The following is a 23283-nucleotide window of genomic DNA, read 5'->3' on the forward strand; positions in this document are numbered from 1 at the left end:
GAGGGGGATGGGATTAACAGTAGCAAATATCTGTCTGGGGTGGGAAAACACCTTTTATCAACAGGGTGCCTGAATGAAACGTAATTGTACACCTAACCCTTAACTGTACCCCACAAAACCATAATAAAAAATACTGATTAATTATTAAAAAAAAAAAAATCCTTAGCAGACTTTTAGCAAACTGAATTCAATAGCACATTAAAAAATAATACACCACAACCAATTGGGTTTTATCCCAGTAATGCAAGGGTGGTTCAATATATGCGGGTCAATAAATGTAATCCACTACACAAACAGAATTAAAAACAAAAATCATATGATCATTTAAATAGATGCAGAGAACACATTTGATAAAATCCGGCATCACTTCATGATAAAAACCCTCAGCAAAGTAAGCATAGAAGGAATGTTCCTCAAAATACTAAAAACCACAATTGACAAACCCACAGCCAATGTAATCCTAAATGAGAAAAGTTGAAGGCATTCCCCCTCAGAACTGGAACAAGGCAAGGATGCCCACTTTCACCACTTCTATTCAGCATAGTACTGGAAGTCCTAGCCAGAGCAATCAGGCAAGATAAATAAATAAATTGTATACAAATTGAAAAAGAAGAAATCAAACTATCTCTGTATGTTGCTCATAAGATCTTATCCCTAGAAAATCCTAAAATCCTTCTCAAAAAAAATTCTAGGATTTGATAAGTGAATTTGGTAAAGTTTTAGGATACAAAATCTATACATACAAATTAGTAGCACTGCTATACACCATCAATGACCATCAGTGACCATCAGTCACCATCAGTGACCAAGCTAAGAATCAAATCAAGAACTCAATTCCATTTAAAATAGCAGCCAAAAAGCTAAAGTATCTAGGAATATATTTAACCAAGGAAATGAAAGATCTCTATAAGGAGAATTACAAAGCACTGATAAAAGATATTGTAGGGAACACAAAGAAATAACGAAACATCCCACGCTCATGGATTGAAAGAATCAGCATTGTTAAAATGGCCATATTACTAAAAGTAAGCTACAGATTCATCACAATCCCTATCAAACTACCAAAGTCATTTTTCAGAGTTAGAAAAAAAACTCCTAAAATTCATATGAACCCCAAAAAAGATCCAGAATAGCCAAACCAATCCTAAGCAAAAAGAAAAAAGCTAGAAGCATCACATGACCTGACTTCAAATTTCACTACTAGCCAACACAGCATGGTACTGGTACAAGAGCAGATACATGGACCAATGGAACAGAAGTGACAACCTAGAAATAAACTCAGATACTTACAACCAAATAATCTTTAACAAAGTATACAAAAACATACAGTAAGGAAAGATACCCTATTCAACAACTGGTGCTAGGAAAATTGGACAGCTACATGCAGAAAAATGAAATTTGATCTCTATATCTCCTCATATACAAAAAATAACTCAAGATGGATTAAAGACTTAAATGTCAGATCTGAAACCATAAAAATCCTTAAAGAAAACTTAGGAAAAACTCTTCTGGACATCAGCCTAAGCAAAAAATTTATGGCTAAAATCCCAAAAGCAAATGCAACAAAAATAAAAATAAATAAGTGGGACTTAAAACTGAAAAGTTTCTGCATAGTAAAAGAAATAATCAACAGAGCATATAGACAACCTACAGAATTGGAGAAGATATTTGCAGCCTGACAAAGGACTAATACAAAGAATCTACAAAGAACTCAAACAAATTAGCAAGAAAAAGCAAATAACTCCAGTAAAAAGTGAGCAAATGACAGGAACAGACCATTATCAAAAGATTTACAAATGGCCAACAAACATGAAAAAATGTTCAATATCACTTATCATCAGGAAAATGCAAATCAAAACTACAATGAGATATCACTTTACTCCAGTCAGAATGGCCAGTATTAAAAAAAAAATAGATGCTATCATAATTAATTTAGTACAGCCTCTATGGAGATTTCTCAAAGAATTAAAAACAGATCTACTATTTGATCCAGGAATCCCACTATTAGGCATCTACCCAGAGGAACAGAAGTCATTCACTCACAATTCACAATTGCAGAGATGTGCAATCAGCATAAAAGCCCATCAACTGATTGGTGAATAATAAAAATGTGGACTACATACACCATGGAATATTATTCAGCTATCAGAAAGAATGAAATAATGTCTTTTATAGCAACTTGGATAGAATTGAAGAACATTGTCCGAAGTGAACTAACTCAGGAACAGAAAACCAAACACCACGTGTTCTCACTTATAAGTGGGAGCTAAACTAAGGATCCACAAAGACATAGGGAATGGTATAATGACACTGGAGACTCAGAAGAGGGTGTAGGGGAAGGCGTGAAGGGGTGGAAAATCACCTGTCGAGTACAATGTGCACCATGGAGGTAGTTGATATACTTAAAGTCCAGACCAAAAACCATCTGTATCCCCTAAAGCTATCACAATGAAGAAAAAAAATGCAGATTATTATTCTGGGTTAAAGCCTGAGCATCTGAATTTCTAACATGTTTGCCAGTGATGTCAGTACTTTTGGCCCAAGGAGAATAAATTGTACAGCTTGGATTTTATTTCAGTTTATCAGACCAATAAATGAACATAATAGACTTCATTTTTCAAAGCAAGTTATATCAAATAAAATCTAAAAAGAAAGAAATGATTCCAGATTAAATGATGGTTTATGCATATCAATCAATATCCTCAAGAGAAATTAAAATTAAAAAATAAAGACTAGGTAGTGGCTCAGGCTTGTAATCCTAGCACTTTGGGAGGCCGAGGAAGGAGGATTACTTGAGCCCAGGAGTTTGAGACCAGCCTAGACAACATAGTGAGTTCTTGTTTACACACACACACACACACACACACAAATAGTCAGGAGTGGTGGCACATGCCTTTAGTCCTAGATGCTCGTAAGGCTGAGGCAGAAGGATCATCTGAGCCCAGGAGGTCAAGGCTGTGTTGAGTTGTGATCATGCCATTGCCCTCCAGCCTGAGTGACAGAATGAGGCACCTACTAAAAAAAAAAATTAAGAACACAAAAAGAAAAAGAGGAAGTATATATAAAACAACTCATATTTTGTATTGAGTACAAAAAAATTTACAATCATGCTAACATGATGACGATATGAAGGCCAGTAAACATAAGTTAATGTTAAAGTTATTTTGTTGCAAGAGAGAAGACATAATTATCAAAAATAAAACCAAGAAGAGACACATAGAAAAAGCAAAAATAAATAAATAATTGAAATCTAAAAAGCAGATGCAAACAAGTCAAAATAGATTAGCAATCACAATAAACCCAAGTGAACTAAGCTCCAGAAACATGTGAGGTGCTGAGCAGTAGTAGATGGTTGTATATGAACACCATTCTACAAGGAATGGGGGAAATCACCTTGATTGTCCACTATAGGTATAACATCTTCTCTGAAATTGCTGGGACCACATATCCGTCTTAGAATTTGTCATGTGATTTTAAGAAGGCAACAATAAGAATTGCTATTGAATAAAAATACATTTCATCTTTTAACCAATTATATACAGCAAACAGTAAATTCTCCTCAGTGAGTTCTGAGTTTTCTCTCACTAGGAATTGGTAAAGTGACAACCATCTTCCCTGCTCTATTGGAAGTCCAGCTCTCTATTCTTTCACTATCTAGTTTCTGCTAATCTTCTCCTTTGTGATCCACACCATTCTGATGTCACACTAGCTTATTTAATACTAATTATGTATTGTTCAGTTTTTCAATGACAGCAGTCTTTTTTCCAGATTTATTGAGGTATGATGGACAAACATTGCATTATTTAAGGTATAAAATGTGATGTTTTGATATACATACACATTGTGAAATGTTTACCACAATCAAGCTAATGAACATATCCCTTACCCCACATCACCTTTGTATGGTAAGAACGCTTGAAATCTACTCTCTTTTTGCAAATTTCAATACACAATACATTGTTCTTCACTATAGTCATGCTGCACAGTAGATCACAGTACTTACTCATCTTATAAGCGAAGGTTTGTACCTTTTGACCAATATTTCCCTTTTCCCCCAACTTCCCAGTTCCTAGTTCTATTTGTGGTCACCATGAGATTGGATTTTTTTTTTTTTATTCTACATATAAATGAGATCATGCATTATTTTTTTCTTGTCTGGAACATTATTACGGCTGCCCTAGCAAATGAATATGTGCAATGTGACAACAGATTATGAAAGATGCTTCATTAAAAGTTCAAATCAGGAGTGAAGCTGTTTCTACTTACCTTAGAATAAGTTTACATTCTCTCTATAATTCTAGTCTTCTTGGCTATAAAATAGGGATAATGATAATATCGCATAGCATTGCTGGAAAGATAAAATAAGCTGATATATGTAAAGCTCTTAGAGAAAAACACCTTTAGCATTGTATACTTTCAATGGTTATTAGCTATTCTTATTCTTCACTCATTTAACTGTGCCAAGCTCAATTATAGGCATTCTAGGTATCTCAACAAGCAAAACGGATATGAATTCCTATCTTTAGGAATTTTACATTGTGGTACATATTAGTTGCAGACAATAAAACAAATAAGTAAATTATGTAATATGTGGGCCAGTAATGAGTTCTATGGAGAGAAATAAAGCAGAGACTGTGGAAAGGGAGGGCTAGGATAGGGTTAGGAAATTGTTTATAGGGTGGTCCAGGGAAGCATCATTGAAGGAAGTACAGGAGTGAGCCATGTATATACCTGGAGTAAGAGCATTCCAAGTAGAACAGCAGGGGAAAGTACCCTGAGGTTGGAGACTGCCTGGAATAATCAAAGAACAGTAAGAAGGCCAGTGTGGCTAGAGCAGAGTGAGGTGGGAGCATAAGGAGAAGATTTTCATCAAAGGAGACCAGATCGTATAGGTCCTCGAAGGGCTTTGACTTTTACCCTGAGTGACATGGGAAGTCACTGAAGGTTTGGAGCACAGGAGTGACATGAACTAAGGTGCATTTTATAGGATCACCCTGGCCACTGTGTAAGAGTAGATTGATAGTGGTAGAGGCTGGGAGAGAGGGAATGACGGCAATAAGCCACTGTACTTGTTTTGTTTTTTGTTTGTTTGTTTTTGAGATAGGGTCTTGCTATGTTGTCCAGGCTGGTCTTGAATTCCTGGCCGCAGGTGATTCTCCCACCTCAGCCTCCCAAAATACTGGAACTATAGGCATGAGCCACCATGCCCAACCAGAATAATGATTTGGAGAAGGAAAAAGCAAAGTAAAAGTAGTGGTTACTATTTTTCTTCCTCTTCCTTTTGGTATTATCATTATTATTGCTATAATGAGAGGTAGCCTTGTCAATCTTTTCCCTTTTTCTCTTAGTCTCATTTTCTATTGGATTTTTCTTTTTATCCTAGCAGATACTAAGCAATGGCACACCTACTCCAACATTTGGTCAGCACATTACATCTAGCTTCTCCATTTTCCTACTGTAATCTAGATCAATAAACAAGTACGTGCACATAACCTTGACTCTTCACCTCTACTTCCATAGTCACACCTCCTCTCTTAATTCCTCCAGAAAATATCTGCTGCTTCTTCTTTTGGAAATGACACTGGTCTTTGCTTTTTCTCATTTTGGCCATTTTTTCTTACACTCACTCCAATTTCCATTAATCCTCACACCAATTCTTCCCCACTAACAACACTGTCTGTTCTCATTCCCATTAATTCTCCTACGATTCCTCAACATCACAATAAATCTCCTGACCTATCTTCCTGACGTATCCTTTTCCTCTGGTCCTCGGCTGCAACTCTTTGCTGAAGGAAAAAGTTATTTGATGTCTTTGGGTCTGTTTGCTCCTCTGCAAAACAAAGGCATTCGACTAGATTATCTCTAAAGATTCTTTCAGCTTTAAACTCTGATCTAACCAACTCTACTTTTACCTCTTCAGTGATTTTTCATGTGTGGCAAGTTTCATTTCGTTCCCTATTGCCTAACTCACTTTAAATCTCTCATTACTTCCTTATCGTTGCCAAAGTCCTAACCACTTTCTTCATCATTATTTCTTAGGTCAAGCCAGGTGGTTTTCACTCACACCTTAATGTCGGTCAAAGGAGAGTGTTATTTTTAGATTTTTCCTAGCACTGGCAAACAGAATAACAGAGAAATGACGTTTCTAGTCTTTTTTAGAAAGCAACTCTACTTGGACATTGCTTTATCATAAATGAGACGTTCTTATGATTATCCTTGAGAAATCTGTGATTGGAAAGTTTTGTTAAGGCCAGTGACAAACAGCTAATGGCACAGCATCTGCTTTGTTTTCTCAGGCACACTCTTGAAGTGTTCATCTTCACTCCTTGGTGGTGCCCTCGCCTTTCACTTCCTTTGTCATGTAACTGCCAATTTTGATCAATTCATGAGAGAGTAAAGGTGACAAGGGAAAACAATTTAACTCAGCTGATTGCTCCCTTTACAAATAAGGAAACACAGTTTGATATTCTGGATTTCAGAATAAGTTGATAACAACAGGAAAATCCTGTACACAAACATTTTTGAATGTTTTTATTTAGCAAAAATTTCAGGTGATTTTGAAACACATTAGACATCCCATTCATTGAAGAAAAGAGAGTTTACTCCAAAACATTTTTAAGTCATCCTAAAATGATTTTGTCTATCAGAGCAAAAAAGGACAAAGAGAAAATTCTGCCCCAAAACATATTTTTATGGCAGAGATTATATAGCTGGATTTCTTAGACATCAAGAAAATTCATACGCGCGCGCACACACACACGTAAATAATGAGTTTAAAAGATTCCATTAAGACTAAGTTTCACACAACACATTGTGACTATAAATGAGTTACTTGAATACAATAGTTACCTCCAGTTATTTTTAGCAAGGAAGCTGGACTTCACATTATTTAATTTGTAAAACTCTGGTAGAGATGTGTCCTGTCTAGCCTCCTCTACCCAAAGCAAATGTCATTGCTCCTAAATGCCACAGTAATAAGACATCTCCTCCTCCTCTGAGCTCCACTGAAACTCACCTTCTATCCTTCTTATCCCCCATGCCCCCTAAATCAGTCTCTCATATCTGTCAGTATGTATTGGCAGAAGAAAAGAAGGAGCAGAAAAATAAATCAGCATCATAGTTTAATAGAAAAAGCATAGGTTTTGAGTCAGATAAACCTAGTTTGGTATCTAATTTCATCTTTGTATCTAATTTTATTCAACATGAGACAATGGCCAGTAGAATTAACCTCTCTCAGTCTTAGTTTTCTCATCAGTATAATGGCGATAATGAGACCTCTCTCGTTGGGCATTGTGAAGATTAAATTGGATATGATTGTAAAATACCTAGCATATAGAGGCACTGAATAAGAGGACACTTCCCTTTCTTCTATTTTAGCATACCATTCACAGGTCAATCCTGTATCACAATTGGTTGAACACGGTTGGTTGCTCTAACAGCCTATTACTAGGCTGCACACTTTTGAAGGCAAAGTCTTGTCCACCTTTGTATTCCTGTAGAATTTAGGGGAGCAAACTGCATATTCTGGAGGCACAAGGACTGTGCATTATGCTAAACTGAGGGTTGAACAAAGATGTCTAAGGCTGTGGAACAATTATCTGTGGATTTTGGCTCTTTGGGCTGTTTGGGTAATATAGTTGCTCTCATGTGCTATGGCTCAGGCCACACAGGCCTCGAGACAGCCCACCATGTTTTAAATTAGCTTGCACAAAATACAACTACTTTCCTAAATTATTTGGCAACTGATCAGGACTCTGTTCTGTTTCTCACTGTGGAAACTCCTACAGGGATATTGACTTTACTCTGAGAGAGACAGAACTGAATTCAGTACACGATGTTGGAAAAAAACAAGAAGTTGTGTTGAAAGAAGCACAGAGTCAAACAAACATGGGTTATTAACTCCAACTCATCCTTGACTAGCCATGAGACCTTGGGCAAGTTACTGTGCTCACTGAGCCTCATTTAAACAAAAAGAGAGATCATAACTCTACTTCACACAGGGTTGTTGGGGAACTTAGGGAGGTGATACCTTTGAAAAGACTTTAACAACCATGAAGTAGGATGCAAAAACAAAGTCTAAGAGAGCCAACACTTGGGGCTCCTCTTTTGTCACAGTTGAGGTCTCTACGTTTATTTCCCTCCTTTGGCAACTGATCAGCTCTTGTTTTATAATTTCAGTTTAGCTCAGCAGGAAAGCAGTGGACATGTGTGTATATGTGTGTGTGTGCAAATCCACACAGCTCTCTGTCTTTTCTTCTGCATGCCAAAGAGTTACAATGCAACAAGAAAGTGCAGCCAAAGTTTCATAATAACGCACTGCATGCAGTGCCTGTAGAGCAAAGGACTCATCTGCCTGCAGGCAGCCGGAACTGCACACATTATCTTTCTGTCTGATGCTCAGCCTTACTGCTTTGGGCTTTTTCTCATGTGTTAGTCACAGCTGTCTTTGTAAAATATTTCAAAGATACAACCCAACCAAAGCATAACAGAAAGTCATCCCCAGATGAAAGGGGGCTGCTGAGGGGAGGACACAAAGTCTTTCAGTTCAGGTGTAATCTTTGTTTCTAGGCTGTTTGATTCACATCACTCTGGGCTCCTTGAGGAAACTGAGAGGGAGGGGAGGCAGGCTGACCAGCTACAGGATGCAGATGGAGGAGTGAACCTTCCCAAATTTCTGGAAGAAATCTTCCTGGGCCTGGGCCAAGGCATCTTCATCAATGTAGACTGCCGGCCTCTTGGCCATGAGGAAGTATTGCACTTTCCTCAGGTTCCAGCCCATCACGTACTGGAGCCAGCCACAGACAGCCGCCGTGGAGCGGCCCACCCCGGCGTTGCAGTGCACGTACACGGTGTGTCCATTCTCCAGCAGCGCATGCAGGAGGCACACGGCCTGGGGCAGCATCTGCACGCGGCCTGCGGTTGAGAAAGCACAGCACACACACGTGAGTAATGAAATCCATTCTACCCCCACCGCTAAGAACTCCTCCAACACACGTGATTTAGTGAAAATCACAGGGCCACATAGGCCGAGGCAGGGATGGGAGAGCATTCCTTTCTTTGGAGGGCAATAGGGAGACAGTTTTAAAACCTGATGACAATAAGGTAGACAGAACACGAGGCAATGGGTCCTCTCTGAACCTTCACTGGATGCTGCTGCTCCTTTGAGTGACTTCATAATCCATGAAAATTTACCTTCAAAGAAATGTTACACATCGCCTATCGCCACACAAACACATTTTACATTTATCAAAAGGACTGGCAGAAACTCCATCAGAGTTTTAGAGGATTCCAAAGAAACCTGGCTTGTCTGGTCCTATCACTTGAATTTGTGAATCCAAAAGTATCTTTCAGGTAAATGTAAAACACAGAATTAGTCCATATTGGTTAAAGGAATTAATCTTGTTTACTCAACATATGCCAATTACATTTGTTCAATGGAATGGCTAATGTTATGTGATACACGAGGGATAACCGATCATTCATTTATTCCCTCAAGACACAGTGAGTGCAAAAACCGATTTAATTTCTATGTTAGTGAGCAATTATGATTATAGTTATTACTGCTTCATGACTTCTATTTCGATTATTAGATTATTCAAATGTCCTCTCATCACATTGGGAGAGGATGGCTGTGCTCTGCCGAGGCCTGCTAGTCTCTGCTCTTCCCTCTCATCCCATGGGACAGAGGACGCCCCCACAGTCATCACTCAGAGCTTCCTGGATGCCTGGAGTTTCTTCTGCTCAAAGATTCTTAGTACAGGGATATTTAGTGACTTGGGATTTTTTGTTTGTTTATCTGGGGGAGGGTCAATGTAAATAACTTCAAAAGGAAAAGGAAGAGAGAAACTATAGCGTCCTGAATTACAACGATGTGCTTACAACTCAGGGTTCTCTAAGTACTCTGTCCTCAACCACACAGGGAAACAAGCCCCAGAGGACCCTCCGAGGACCACATGGAAGAGCCCTGTCTGGTCTTCACATTCCATCCCTATTGGATGACTGAAGAGGTGGGAACGTCCCACTTTCAAACAAGCTCACCTGTGGTTCTTCACGGAGGCCTAGAATTCTCCTATGAGAGTCACTCAGATGAGTTTAGACTTCTCTAGATATTCACTTTTGAAAAGCAAGTGCCTTTAAAGGAGCCAACACAACACATTGAGACCAGGCACCAGCACCTTAGAAGGTCAGAGTTTACCAAAGACCCTAACATGATTTGAAGGCCCCTCAGTCCCCAGGGACTGGGAACCCCACCTCAGCATCAACTTCATCATGCTCTAAGATAATAGCAGAGAGTCAACATGGAAGCCAGGATAATATTCTCGTCTTGCTGCTGGTGCTCTGCTAATCCCTCTCATGAAGAGACCTAAATCTACAGGCTTCACATAGGAGTATGGAAATGGATTTAACTGGAATGCCTTCAGGCAAGGCACTGCTGTTCCCCAGGCTCCATCACTCGCTAGTGCCTCTTGCATGTGTTCCCTTCCTGGTCTCGAAGGGCATTTGAGACACACCAGCTTCTGTGGATATCTTGATTCCTCACTGTCCAAACTGAGCCATGAACTTGCATCTATCTATATCTCCATATTTGGTTCCAGTGTGCTCAAGGTTAGAGTGAGGTGAACGGGCCACTCAATTATTCATAGAGTCCCCTCCTAGTGGCACCGAAATATCACTGGAGATACAACAGTGTGCAGAGAACTTCTTATGTGCCGGTGAGATGTCTTAGGGGCATCCTAGGGACAGCCCCGTCGGGTTGGGAGATCCTAGTAGGCAAAGCTTCCAAGGTCCATTAGACCTTGCTGGAGAAGAGAGAGGCCTGCTCAGCTGCAGGGCTTTTGTTCTGCTGAGCGGGTGTGAGAGATTTACTCCAAGTAACACTGGGTGGGAAGAGAGACCTGCCACCAGATCTGGGAAGAGTGGGTTCATCTTACGCCTGCCACAGCTGGTGACATGTGACTAGTTCCTTACTCTGGCTGCCCCAGAGATTCAGTAATTTGGCAGAAAATAAGTAAGAATATTTTTCATGTAGTCTTTCCTCAAATGCCCAATATACAAATAGCCCACCATGGTGATTTACAGTAGAAGCCATTGGACTCAGAGCCCCAACTGCTGGCGCTCAGCTTGTATAACACCCATGTCACCAGCTTGCCAAACGAGAGCTTCCATGAACCCAGTCAAGATCCCCTCCCCAGACCTGCTCTCTGGACAGAGGTCTGTACCATAAAGGACAGGTCTGTACCATAAAGCCCAAATGATGCAGTACCATCTCCTTTCCTTTTTAATCTGTAGAAGATTCTTCAAAAGACACGTGCACAGTTTGGAAGCTAAAAAGGTCTATGTGATAGTTTGAGGCTCTGTGATCTTAGACACTTACTCCCAAAAGGTGCATGTCAGCAACCACGTGGAAGCTCCCAAAGCTCCCAGCTTCACAGAGGTTGCACCAGCAGGCACAGGTCTCAGTGGTCTTCCTTCAGAATCACTCAACCATTGACCAAAGAATTGTCAAATATTTAAAAAACATAAAGAATAGGTGAGGCACAGTGTCTCACACCTGTAATTCCAGCATTTTGGGAGGCCAAGGCAAGAGGAGGAGTTCAAGACCAGTCTGGGCAACATAGTGAGACCTTGTCTCTATAAAAATTGCTTTAAAAAAATTAGTCAAACTTGGTGGTGCATATCTGTAGTCCCAGCTACTTGAGAGCCTGAGGCAGAAGGATTGCCTGAGCCCAGGAGATCAAGGCTGTGGTGAGCCGTGATCATGTCACTGCACTCCAGTGTGGGTGACAGAATGAGACTTTCACTCAAAAAACCAAAAACACCACGTAGAATAAATAAATAATTAAGAAGAGCACCAGAGAAGTAGGTGGTCCGGGATACCCACCCATCTCACGCTAGCCTCAGCTGGAGTCCTTGTTTATTTTCAACTCTAGTGATTGCAAATCACCCTGCTTTGATTCATGGTGGATAACATTGATCAAGCTCTTTCAACCTGCCCAGCACTGTTCTCAGCATTTTACACTCAGTAGCTCATTTACAACCACCTCTTAACTATTTACACAGAGGGTGCCAAAAAAAGTATACATTTTAAGAAAGAAAAAAAACTGTATTAAAATTGTAATACTCAACATATACTGGTAACAAAAGACAAATACAAGTCATATTTGACTTCTACCATTACAAGAGGTGCTCAAAGTGATTACCATCAGCGCCCAGACACTTCTGATTACAGCAAACATCTCTTAACATCGCTTAAAATGTATATGCATTTTTGGGGCACCGTCGTATATGAGGAACTGAGGCACAGAGATTTGCCCAAGGTCATTCCCTTAAGGGCCACTCCAATCAGCCAGTGTGACTCTGAAGCCTGGGGACCTTTCCCAGTCTACCTGGTTAATGGTACTTCCTGGCCCCCCTCTTGTAGATCTAGACCCTCGGTCAGTCCCTCTGCACCTCACTTACCTGGTCATGTTGCTGCTCTTACTCCTGTGTGAGAGTATCATCCCTGAGGTTAGTACCTCTGTACTACCCTCTCTGCTTGAAAACCTATCCTAGGGAGCCCAAACTAATACAAAAACCACCTAGGAATAAAAAGTGTCCTAGGTTCAGGGCTCACCTTGATATATCCTCCTCAACATAGCCAGTGTCAACCAGAGCAGCTAATTTTTAGGTTCCTGTATATAGGCTCCATATAGCAGTTAATTTGATTAAAATTGTCCATTCTGAAAACAATAAACCCTCAAGACAAGGCTGATATCCAGATGTTCTTATGTAAAGTATTCCTTACTTTAAATATTGGCAACTAAGCTGAAAAACTGTAAACTCTCTGAAGGTCAAACACAACATGCTACCATCTATGTTTCTGCTTTGTAATTTAATACAGGCCTTGACTCTCATGCTCAATAAACATTATTGAGTGCATGGATAAAAACAAGGCAAAACAAACAACAATAATCCAATGATATCTATTTGATCTGAGACACTACTAGGCCCTTCTAACCTGACTTGCGGTCCACACCTGCTCCAACCTAATCCAATTCTGGAATGGTTAAAAGCATCCAGAAAACATGCACTGAGTAAGCCAAGTGAGGAGAGAAATAGATAAAGCATTTTGGCAGGTTCCTGAAACAGCCTGAGGCATCAGACTCTGAAATAAGAGAGAGGGATCAAAGCTCGGGAGATGCACTTTATCCAAATTTGACCCAGAAAGAACTCATTCCTGGCAAAACTTTCAGCCTTTTACACATTCACACACACACACACACACACACACACACACACACACACACACCCCTTTCCTTTCTTACATAAGTAGTTAGATGGTGAATATATATTATTTTATTTGGGTATAGCTTCTTTTCCATTTTTGGAGTGTAATATAGGTAAGGTTCACATCATCTGTAATATCCTTTGGTAGAAACTTAGACTTAAGATTCATTCTACAGCCCCTCCATTATGATTTTCAAAGCCCCTTCGCATCAATTATCTTATTCTATTGTCCTAATTTTGTAAAGTAGAAAGTACTATCCCCATTTTCCCAGTTGAAGGAAATCGCCTGCTAATATCACACATCTACTCAATGGTGACAGGGCCCAAGCCCAGGTGTTCTGGCTCCAAGGTCAGCATCTTGGAGATATGGTAGAGCTGAATTCAGTCTATTGAGGCAAAAGATCTCAGACTTAGACAACAGAGGGACAGCTGAGGACTCTGGGAAGCATATGAGCTCATTTGAGAGGCAACTGTAGACCATTTGTTACAAATAGCACCTCAATGACAGAGGTCAAAACACAATCTGAATACTTTCTAGGTGAAGGAATTCTTAATGAGCAGCTTTGTTTTGTTTTGTTCAGGTGAGTACTAGATTTGGGATATTTTCAGGTGAAAGACACAAACCAATTTTTAAAAAAAATATATAAGAAAAAGAGAAAGAAATCTAAAACACCCCTCTGCATACGACACCGTGTACGTACGAGAATAGGGATCAATAGCACAATTGATTGTAACAGGCCTGTGACAACCAGTGGTGACAGTCAAGTCTAACAAACTGTCTTCTTTCTCAGACTTCTTCTGACAGCATTATGCTGTGACTCAAAACACTTCCAAATGGATTTTTCTCTAGAGTTCTAAAAATATTCAGCTGAATTAATCTATATGTTCATTGTGAGTCACAGAGATTGATCTATTGATAAAGTTCCCCTGCCACTCAAAGACAGTCATTAACCCTTTGATTACTCCCACAGGTTAGGCTGAATTGAAGAAATGCTATATTGAGTCTTACAGTTTGACCTTTTCAAGCAGGAGCTTGCATTTGCCGTCATGGTGCTGCCTGCTCCCTCAGCCTGGAGGAAGGTCCACGCCCAGTGACACCCCGAGAAAGTCTGAATACAACTACAGTGAGTCTTTGGGAATATAGTTTTCTTTCAGGCTCCTGCAGACACCCAAACTGTCAAGCAAATGACCTATTAACCGGCAGGGTCTTCAGGCAATCTGTGTGTGGGATGGGATGAGAGGCGTGGCAAAGTTAGGAGCTCAGCTTCCCAAGGCTCACCTTGCCTCGCATGATACTCCAACAGGAAACAATGCTGTGAAATCAGAACTAAAGATGTTAAAACCAAAACGGTCTCTGGAAGCTGCAGTCTTACTATCCTAACAATCTACTCTGTTTTGAAACCTGAAAAACCTGCTAGACAAAGCCAGAATAAGCTAGATTCAACTAATGTTCTTCAGTGCAAGTACAGTTTGTTGTTTGTCTGTTTTTTTCCCTTAAAAAGGGCAGAACTCTTATAGCTAAATCAAGCTCTCTTGAATCAAGTTGCCAAGAGGAATAATCAAACTGACAACAGCTCTCCCTGCCTTCAGGAACAAAATTATACCCCATTTCCAATGCACAGTGCAGCTTAGACACAGAGTCATAAAGGTGCTCAGCCTGCCAGGCGAACCATCCACAGAAGGCTAAGGTAGCCAAGGCAGGGACATAGATCTCCTGTGGTCCTCACGATCTTCTGGCTTGTGGACCATTGACTCAGGGTCGGGGGAGACAAGATATGTCACTTGCAGCTCGTGGCTTTGCATAACTCCAGCCGATCGTGAACAAAATGGATTGAAACCGTGTTGGTCTGTAGAATCTACCAGAAGAGTCTATGTGAGAACGAAGGGAGAAGCTTTATAGCTGGTGTCTGGAGCAATGTTCTGAGTCTGAGTTCCAGCCTTGAAATTTTAGGCTGTGTCCCTTTTTAGTTCAATGGCCTGGGAAGATGAAAGTTTTTTGTACCTCAGTCTCTTCCTCTACAAAATGGAGATAACTACAATATCTGCTCAGAGTCTTGTTATGAGAATTAAATGAGCTAATGAGTGTAAACTGCATAGGAGAGTGTTCGATGGTGTGCATTTGGGGGAAGAGGACGAAGATAGAAACGTCTCCTGGCTGGGCATCACTGCTTTGTTCTTTCCCCGGGAATAGCAGGTCATTAAGCTCCCTTAGCCTGTGCCGTTTCTAAGCTCTCTGCTGCCCCCTGCTGTCATCTCCTTGATGCTATCAGTGTAACTTGGTTCTCTCTGTAGCAGAATGTAGTTTTTAATCTCTATTCCTTTTCCACACATACCCTACTCTGCAATCAGACTGAAATACAGATCATTCCTCTAAAATCCCATGCTTCTGTGCTGTGGTCTTTGCTGTTTCTTCCACCTAAAAACAGTTTCTCCCTGCACATCTACCTGTCAAAGCTATGCCTATCTCAGAAAATGTGTTTGTCCCACGCCATAACCCTCCTCGAGCATGGTACCCACTTCTCTCTCCCCCGTTCTTCTCCGTCCTGTCATTAGTTTTGAACTTGTCTTATTGCCTCTTACCATGAAATCAATGCTATGCCTTATTTGTCTCTGCTTCCCTGGCAGCACTCAAGCCACACCGTGATTCCCTTTTCAAAAAGCATGCTCAGCAGATACTTGTGCTGTAAGTGAAGACTGACAATCACCATCTCACCCTAAGCTGCGTTCCCTCACGTTATCTCTCACTTGAACTTTTTCACAAAACTCCTAAGTGGTCTCTTCCAGCCCATGCTCTTCGCCTTAAGCAAAATGCACTTTGGGAAGAAAAAATTTTATCTTGACATCTCCCAGCCTCCTACCCTCTCAGATGCTTCTTACTGCTTTAGGATAGAGTCTAAAGTCCTTATTGTTGCCTAAATCCTGTGAGACCATCTTCCCTCATTCTCTGAGCTGCAGTCACATTGTTCTTTCAGTTCCTGCAACACTATGCTCTCTCCTGCCACAAAGCTTCTTCTAAGCTGCTCCCTCTGCCTAGGATACTCCCTCCACTCATTCCTCCCCGAGTCCACCGTCAGATCTTAGTCCAAACACTACTTCCCAAGAAAACCCTTCCTGACACATGCCTCTTTTGAGGTCCAATTACCTGTATATAATGTCATAGCACTCTCTATGTATCTTTGTAACAAAAATGTCATCATAGTTGTAAATTTCTATTTTTAGCCATTTGATTAACACCTGCCATCCTTATAGAACTATAAGTTCCTAAAGACAGAAGTTGTGCCCATCTTTCTTTACTGTCATGTTCCCAGCCACCAGCATAATTCCACAAACATGGTGGACACACAATGAATAGGTGCTTAATAAATAAATTAAAGAAGGCACATTAAGCCGAATCTTAACCACAGTGTCTAAAGATATGTATTAAACATATTAAATCTAAAATACTATTTTTATTCGATTTCTACCATTCATATGTAGGATATTCAATAATAGAGACAGACAGATAGATAGATGATAGGTAGAGAGAAAGGTAGATAGATGACAGGCAGATAGCAAGAGTATCTCTGAAACACATTCAGCACGAAGTCAGAAAGACTTTTCCAATCCTTACCTTCGGTGCTCATATCTGGTGTCGGCATCCAGATGTAAACCAAGCCTTCTTCCTTATACAGCTTGATCATGGTGTCTGGAGTCATGGGGTCTGGGTAGCGGTTACAGCCTGAGGAATTCTGTACAATATCCCATTCAGTTTGGAAATTCATTACAGCTGTAATCCCCAATTCATGCTTCAGTTTGATGGTCACATGTTCCACTTGACGAGGGCAGCTACCCAGCCAGATATTTGGTAGAATTCTAATGAGAACATATGGAGTCAACTGTTACTACTGTTGTTCTGATTTGAGGTCTAAGGAGCTGCATAAAATACGTAACCTTCAAATCTGGCACTGAAAAGGCTAGATATTTAAGAATGTGAAAAGCAGTATTATTACTGAAAGAAAAAGTATTGGTGTTGCTGTTTTGGAAAAAACAAATAGTTCAATTAACTAGAATGCCAGGAAATCAGCATTCACAATTTAAATCTAGCAATATATTAAAATAAGTCGACCAAGTTGTACTTATTTCATAAACGCATACATAGTTCAACATTACAAAAATCCATTAATTCACTTCAAAAATTACTAACAAATTAAAGATGAAAACACTTATAATTATATGAACAAATTCTGGAAAACATTTGCTAAAATGCAGCAAGCATTCTTATTTAAAATTTTGTGTAAAAATTTCAAATAGTGTGAGACTTCAAATTTGCTAAAGATCAAAAATTAACAAACAACAAATTTATCTTAAAGAAATTCAAAATCAAGATTAATTCTATTATTAACTGGCATTGTTCTATATGTTTCGATGTTTCATCTAATGTTATAAGGTAAGAAGAAATCACAGTATAATTTTTTTGTGGAAGTCCTTATCGAGTCTTATTATTATGGAAAAAAATTAAGAAACAAAAGAAAAAAATTAAAAACTTAAGAAATTTCTACTAACCCTTTACATAAGAACCCAAACAAAAAAAGAAAAAAAAGTAAAAGTAAAAAAATAAATAATAATGTTTATCCTTTCCTGTAGGTTGAGTAGAGCTCAAGCTATAGAAGATGGTGCTAGATCTTGTGGATATTTTCAATGAGGATGGGTATCACACACATCAAGTTGTCAATTGGCTTCTCAGGTTAACATCAACAATGCCAACAAAGCCAAAAGGAAAAAAGCAAAACACAGAAACAACCTAGATTTCCTATTATAACACTTGGTAATAACTGTCTGACATCAGACCAAATTATTTATCATCTTTTTTTTTTTTTGTGAACTAATCTTTAGAATGGGTCTAAAAATAACAAAATCACAGGAACTTTGTATGTAGTAAATACAAGTAAATAATATATTTGAATAGAACTGACACTAGTTGATGCCCAACAAACGCAAGTGAAGTTTATGTCTAGCTATGATAACTTACTTATTTCACATTGCATTATAATGACTGTTCAATTAATTTTCCATTGTCCTGTATAGCCTTCATATGAATTGCTGTAGAATATAGAATATTTACCCTATATTTTTATATGAAATCCAGCTTGTTTTTGTTTTTTGCCTTCGGCTGTTGCTGTCCTTGTTGATGCTAACATGAGAGGCCAATTGACTAATCCTCAAATATGGGCATTATCCACCCTCAGTGAAGATATATTACAAGGTCTAGTAGTATCTTTCCAAAGTCTGAGCTTTATTTACCCTACAGGACAGGATAAACCTTTTTTTTTTTCCTCCTGCTTGGATTCTTGTCTAAAGGGCTATTAGGAATTTCCTTGTGGAAATCTTGGTTGAGGATTACTATGGGAAAAATAAAGGGATAAAAAAGAAAGGTTAGAAATTCAGGAAAGACTTAACGATATTGGAGTGTGGGGAATGGAATCCAGAGGCCTTTTTGCCTTATTCCTGACCCCAAAGAATTTTTAGACACTCCATCTGACACAATGAACTAAAAGAAAGGCCTTGAGCAAGGACACATTTCAGAGTGCCCAAGAGCTGTGATTGACCAGGACCTTGAGAGCTGAAAATTCAGTCTTCACAGGAATGGAAACTTCACACCTCCTGGACTACTGTCGCTTCCCTCTGGCTGTTAGTGTGAGCAGGATCTGTCTCTATCTACATATTCCAATACTCTTTCCATCATCTCTTAAAAATTCCTTCTCCAGGAATCTGCTGGATGCTCAGTGGGTAGTGCTGAGCTCCCATATGTGTACTTTGTGGTTGAACCGAGCACATTAAAGCACATTAAAGCACTCTAAGCTAGAAAAGAGGGAAGTGGACAACTCAGTTATATAACCAAGAAATATAACATATTGAACAGCAATGAGTTGCTTTTTTTTTTTTTTTAAACAGGCAAAATCCTAAAGTGGACTGGTAAAATATTAAAATGAATATTCATGAGAGGAAAAACTAAATTCCAGACGGTTACTCAGTGTTCTCTTGAATATTGCTCTCTTTGAGTGGGTAGCACTTAGTATTTAGCTAGTTAATAAATTCCAAAATAAAATAACAGGCTGATTTTTCATACAAGATCTGCATAGAAGCTAAATAATAGTTCATAAAGATATACAAAAGGTAAAGTAAGGCATTTGAGCCTAAGAAAAAGAGGTCAGAACCTCAAAACAGAGTTAGTATAGAGAAGCACATGTTGTTGCCCAAAAAGATGTTAGTCAATCATTTTGTTCAGCCCTCGCCTTCACATGTTTTTAAGATGATAGGAAAATTCAGAACCAGTCAAAGATAAACAGGCCCAAAGTTGGTAACTTAACACATATATATATTTCCCACATTACATCTCTGATGGGACTAAGCCCTTAAAACGCATCTCCACATACTCTCACACACATATAAGCACAGTTTCTATACCAGATTTATCCAAATGTTTGATAACATAGTTGATTCTACTTCTAAATATATCAGAAGCCAGAGTCTATACTCTAGAAATAAGTATAAAATAATTTCTGACTTTTTAAAATAAGATGTTCTAAACCTTGGAGACAGAAAACTATAGATAAACTCTGAAAACAAGCAATGTATTGAAAGATAGAAAGTTAAAGTCATAAAGTGATTTGTACTGAGCCATTATATGGGATGCAGAGACAAAGATTGGGCTTGTTGAAAACAAACAAATCAATGGATTCTGCTTAATTGGACAGCTAAAGTGCCCTTTATGTGCATCTTATTTCAGTTGTTTTCCAGAAGTAGGTGATATATTTCTAGTTATGGAATACACTGGAGGTAAAAGATGCATGATATGTTTTCTAAAAAGTAATTACACTTTTACTTAACCATGCAAAAGAAGATGATTTGACACCATTAAAAATCAATTTTTACTCATTTAATCTTAGTTTTTATCTTTCTTGGTATCAATTATATTTTAAGCAATTGTTAAAATCAGGATTGTTTTTCAGGTGAAAAGAAGCTCGTTGAAATATGAGATTAGAGAACAAAAAGGCTCTGTAAAGGTAGTGTTTTAATGCAAAGCATACCAAAATTCCAAGATACAGTGGAATAAAAGTTATAGCTTATAATTATGTTGTAAATGACATTGCAAAACGTTAAGAGAAATATTTTATGAATAATCCACTAGCAATTATGAGTTATACCAAAGATTTCTGGCAGTTCCACTATAGACTATTTGGAAATGTCAAAGAGAAACCAAACATACCACATGAGAATTAACAGTCAACGCAGAGATTCCCAGATCTGAATGTGCATTCAAGTCACATGTGGTACTTTTATAAAAACATCTATTATTAGGATCTACCCCAGAGATACTCATAAAGAGTATATGGAAGGAGGCCTATAATTCTGTGAATTGTTTGTTTTTAGAAATTAACCAGATTGCATATGCAGCCAGATTCCAGAACCACCAGCCTACCAGGTCTTACATACATGTAAGAGAATCTTAGTATATACAGCTCAATACCTTTTTTTTTTTTTTTTTTGAGTTGGAATCTCACTCTGTCGCCCAGACTGGAGTGCAGTGGCCGCTCCCGGGCACTGCAGCCTCAACCCACTGGGCTCTGACGATCCTTCCGCCTCAGCTTTCCGAGTAGCCGGAATTACAGGCACGCGCTACCATGCCCAGCTGATTTTTTGATTTATTGTAGAGATGAGGTCTCGCCAAGTTGCCCAGGCGGGTCTCGAACCCTAGGGCTCAGGCAATCCACTCACCTCAGCCTCCCAAAGCGCGGGATTACAGGCTAAGCCACCAAGCCCGGCTCTCAATACCTTTTAATGGCAGTAAAAAAATATGGAGATGAGAGGACATGGACTTGCTCAGCTCTACACATGTATGTATAATGTTAAGCTATTACCTTTGTCCAAAAATAGATCCAATACTGTAAAAGATTCCCAGATAATGAAGAATGGAAAATTATCTGTTATGAGACACAATGTGTGTCTATGTTTTTAATGCATAGTCTCTTTTAAATAGTCAAAATTAAATCTACCGAGTCATGACAAATATTTAGTATAGTCATATGCACTAAGAATGTACTTTTGCAAGAAAAAAAAAGGTTTATTAACTTGGGTTTTGGCTATTTCTGTTGTGATTCACCAGACCAGATTTAAATGAAATTTGTCTTAGTAATATTACATATTAGCTAAAGACTAAGGGAAAGAATAGATAGCTGACATTCTGGGACATTACTTTCTTGAACTGTGAGTCAAAATCAATTTAACTCACCTGAGTAAGTCTGGACTGGTGGTTCCAAGTAATCACATCACAACCCTACACCATTTGTTTCACACATCAGGCCTGTGGTCCAACAGCTACTGAAACATATGAATCAGAGCCTCAGCCGTCAGTCAAAGGAGGCCTCACTGTCAATAATGAGCATATCAGGCAGAATGAGCATCCAAGTACTTTGTGAAAACCCCACAGGGTATTGACAGAGGAATGGGTGTGGAAAAGACAAAAGGTATCAGGACATGAGTCCATTATCTAGACACCACATCAGAGCTTCCATCACTAATAGCCATGAGAAACAGCAGAATAACCTTTTCCTGAAGGTGAAAATTAGCGTTTTTGTATCCGTAGAAAGAAAAAAATATTAGAAAAACTACAAGAATGATGAACTCAATGTATAAACACAGGCTTTTGTTTATTTATCACATCGAAAGCCCCCAACTCTCGAATTGTAGCACCCCCTTCCTAGCCATACAAACACAGCAACACTTTAAAAATAGAGAAAATAGATTTTGCTGAAACTTTTTACAAAACCTGGCTAAGAATTTAGGAACAAAAAAAAGAGGCACATTTCCTAAGTTGGATAATTGTGCTGCTTTATCTCATTTAATATTTTATGGACAATTCAATGAGAAATTGAAATGTGATCTGGCTTTTAAATAATAGGTACAGAAAAAAATCTATCAGTCTTGTAATTGAGATCTCATTAGTGGGAAAGCAAGAAAAACATTAAAACTATTCTCTAGTAAGCTCCAAGGTTCATTAGCACAAGTAACTCTTTCTGCTGAAAATGTGTCCTCTAGCATCAAGTGTTATTAATGCCAAACTTCTACCCCTAAAGGGTGCTTATAACAGGCTCCAGTTAAGGTTGGATAACTGCTCAAAGACAAATTCCAATTTAGAAAGTGATACTAATTAGCTTCTTTATTAAAACATGGCTTTATTATAGTTTGCTTATGGGTCATAGAGCACATACTAATTTCTATAAGTGCAGTTAGTTTCTTACATTTTTTAGATGCCCATGTAGTTTATATAGCTATATGAAAGCACATAATTTTTGACACAATGCTCTTTTATTTTCTATACTATAAGATGTCATAATTGAATTAATCATGAAAGTCTGTTATGGGTTGAATTGTATCCCTTTAAATTCCTTATGTTGATGTCCTAACCCTTAGTAACTCAGAACATGACTGTATTTGGAGATAGGGTCTTTACAAAGATAATTAAGTTAAACTGATGTCATTAGAGTAGGTAACCCAGTATGACTAGTGTCCTTGTAAAAAGTGGACATTTGGACACAGACACAGAGGAAAGACAATGTGAAGCAAGGGAGAAGATGGCCTAGAACAGATAGTTCCATACAGTCTTCAGAAAGAATCAACCTTATAGACACCTTGATCTCAAACTTTCAACTTCCAGAACTGTAAAACAATATGTTTATCATGTTTAAGTCACACTGTCTGTGGCAGTTTATTAAAGCAGCCCTAGTAAATCAATAAAAATCTAAACATTCAGGTTTAAAATATGTCTACTCAATCGTCCACACTCTTCAAATATCCAAATATCAGGTGTACTTAAGGCATTTTAACAGGTATTTTTCACCATTCATCCTTAGGTTTGGAATTCTACAAATACAACTAGCTCTTGATTGTGGTGCTCACATACTCTCTTATACACACCCTCATTCCCTCACTCATGTCTTTCAAACTATCACCTGAGCACCTCCCACACGGTAGAAGAGA

The 23283-nt window shown here is 38.8% G+C and overlaps 1 protein-coding gene across 1 annotated transcript in view; it reads right to left on the reverse strand.

Annotated features, from left to right (window-relative positions):
- Nucleotides 1–6524: 6524 nt before the first annotated feature.
- EPM2A (EPM2A, laforin glucan phosphatase) overlaps nucleotides 6525–23283 on the reverse strand; it is a 114926-nt gene continuing 98167 nt past the window's right edge. The window contains exons 3-4 of the mRNA XM_021708770.1: nucleotides 16877–17118; nucleotides 6525–8913 (exon numbers count right to left, since the gene is read on the reverse strand). Coding sequence (XP_021564445.1) covers nucleotides 8636–8913; nucleotides 16877–17118 — 520 coding nt within the window. The 3' untranslated portion in view covers nucleotides 6525–8635. The remainder of the gene's footprint in view (nucleotides 8914–16876; nucleotides 17119–23283) is intronic.

This window comes from Carlito syrichta, unplaced genomic scaffold, assembly GCF_000164805.1.
Source record: "Carlito syrichta isolate Samal-C Ts95f unplaced genomic scaffold, Tarsius_syrichta-2.0.1 Scaffold147172, whole genome shotgun sequence".
In the NCBI taxonomy this organism is placed as follows: domain Eukaryota; kingdom Metazoa; phylum Chordata; class Mammalia; order Primates; family Tarsiidae; genus Carlito; species Carlito syrichta.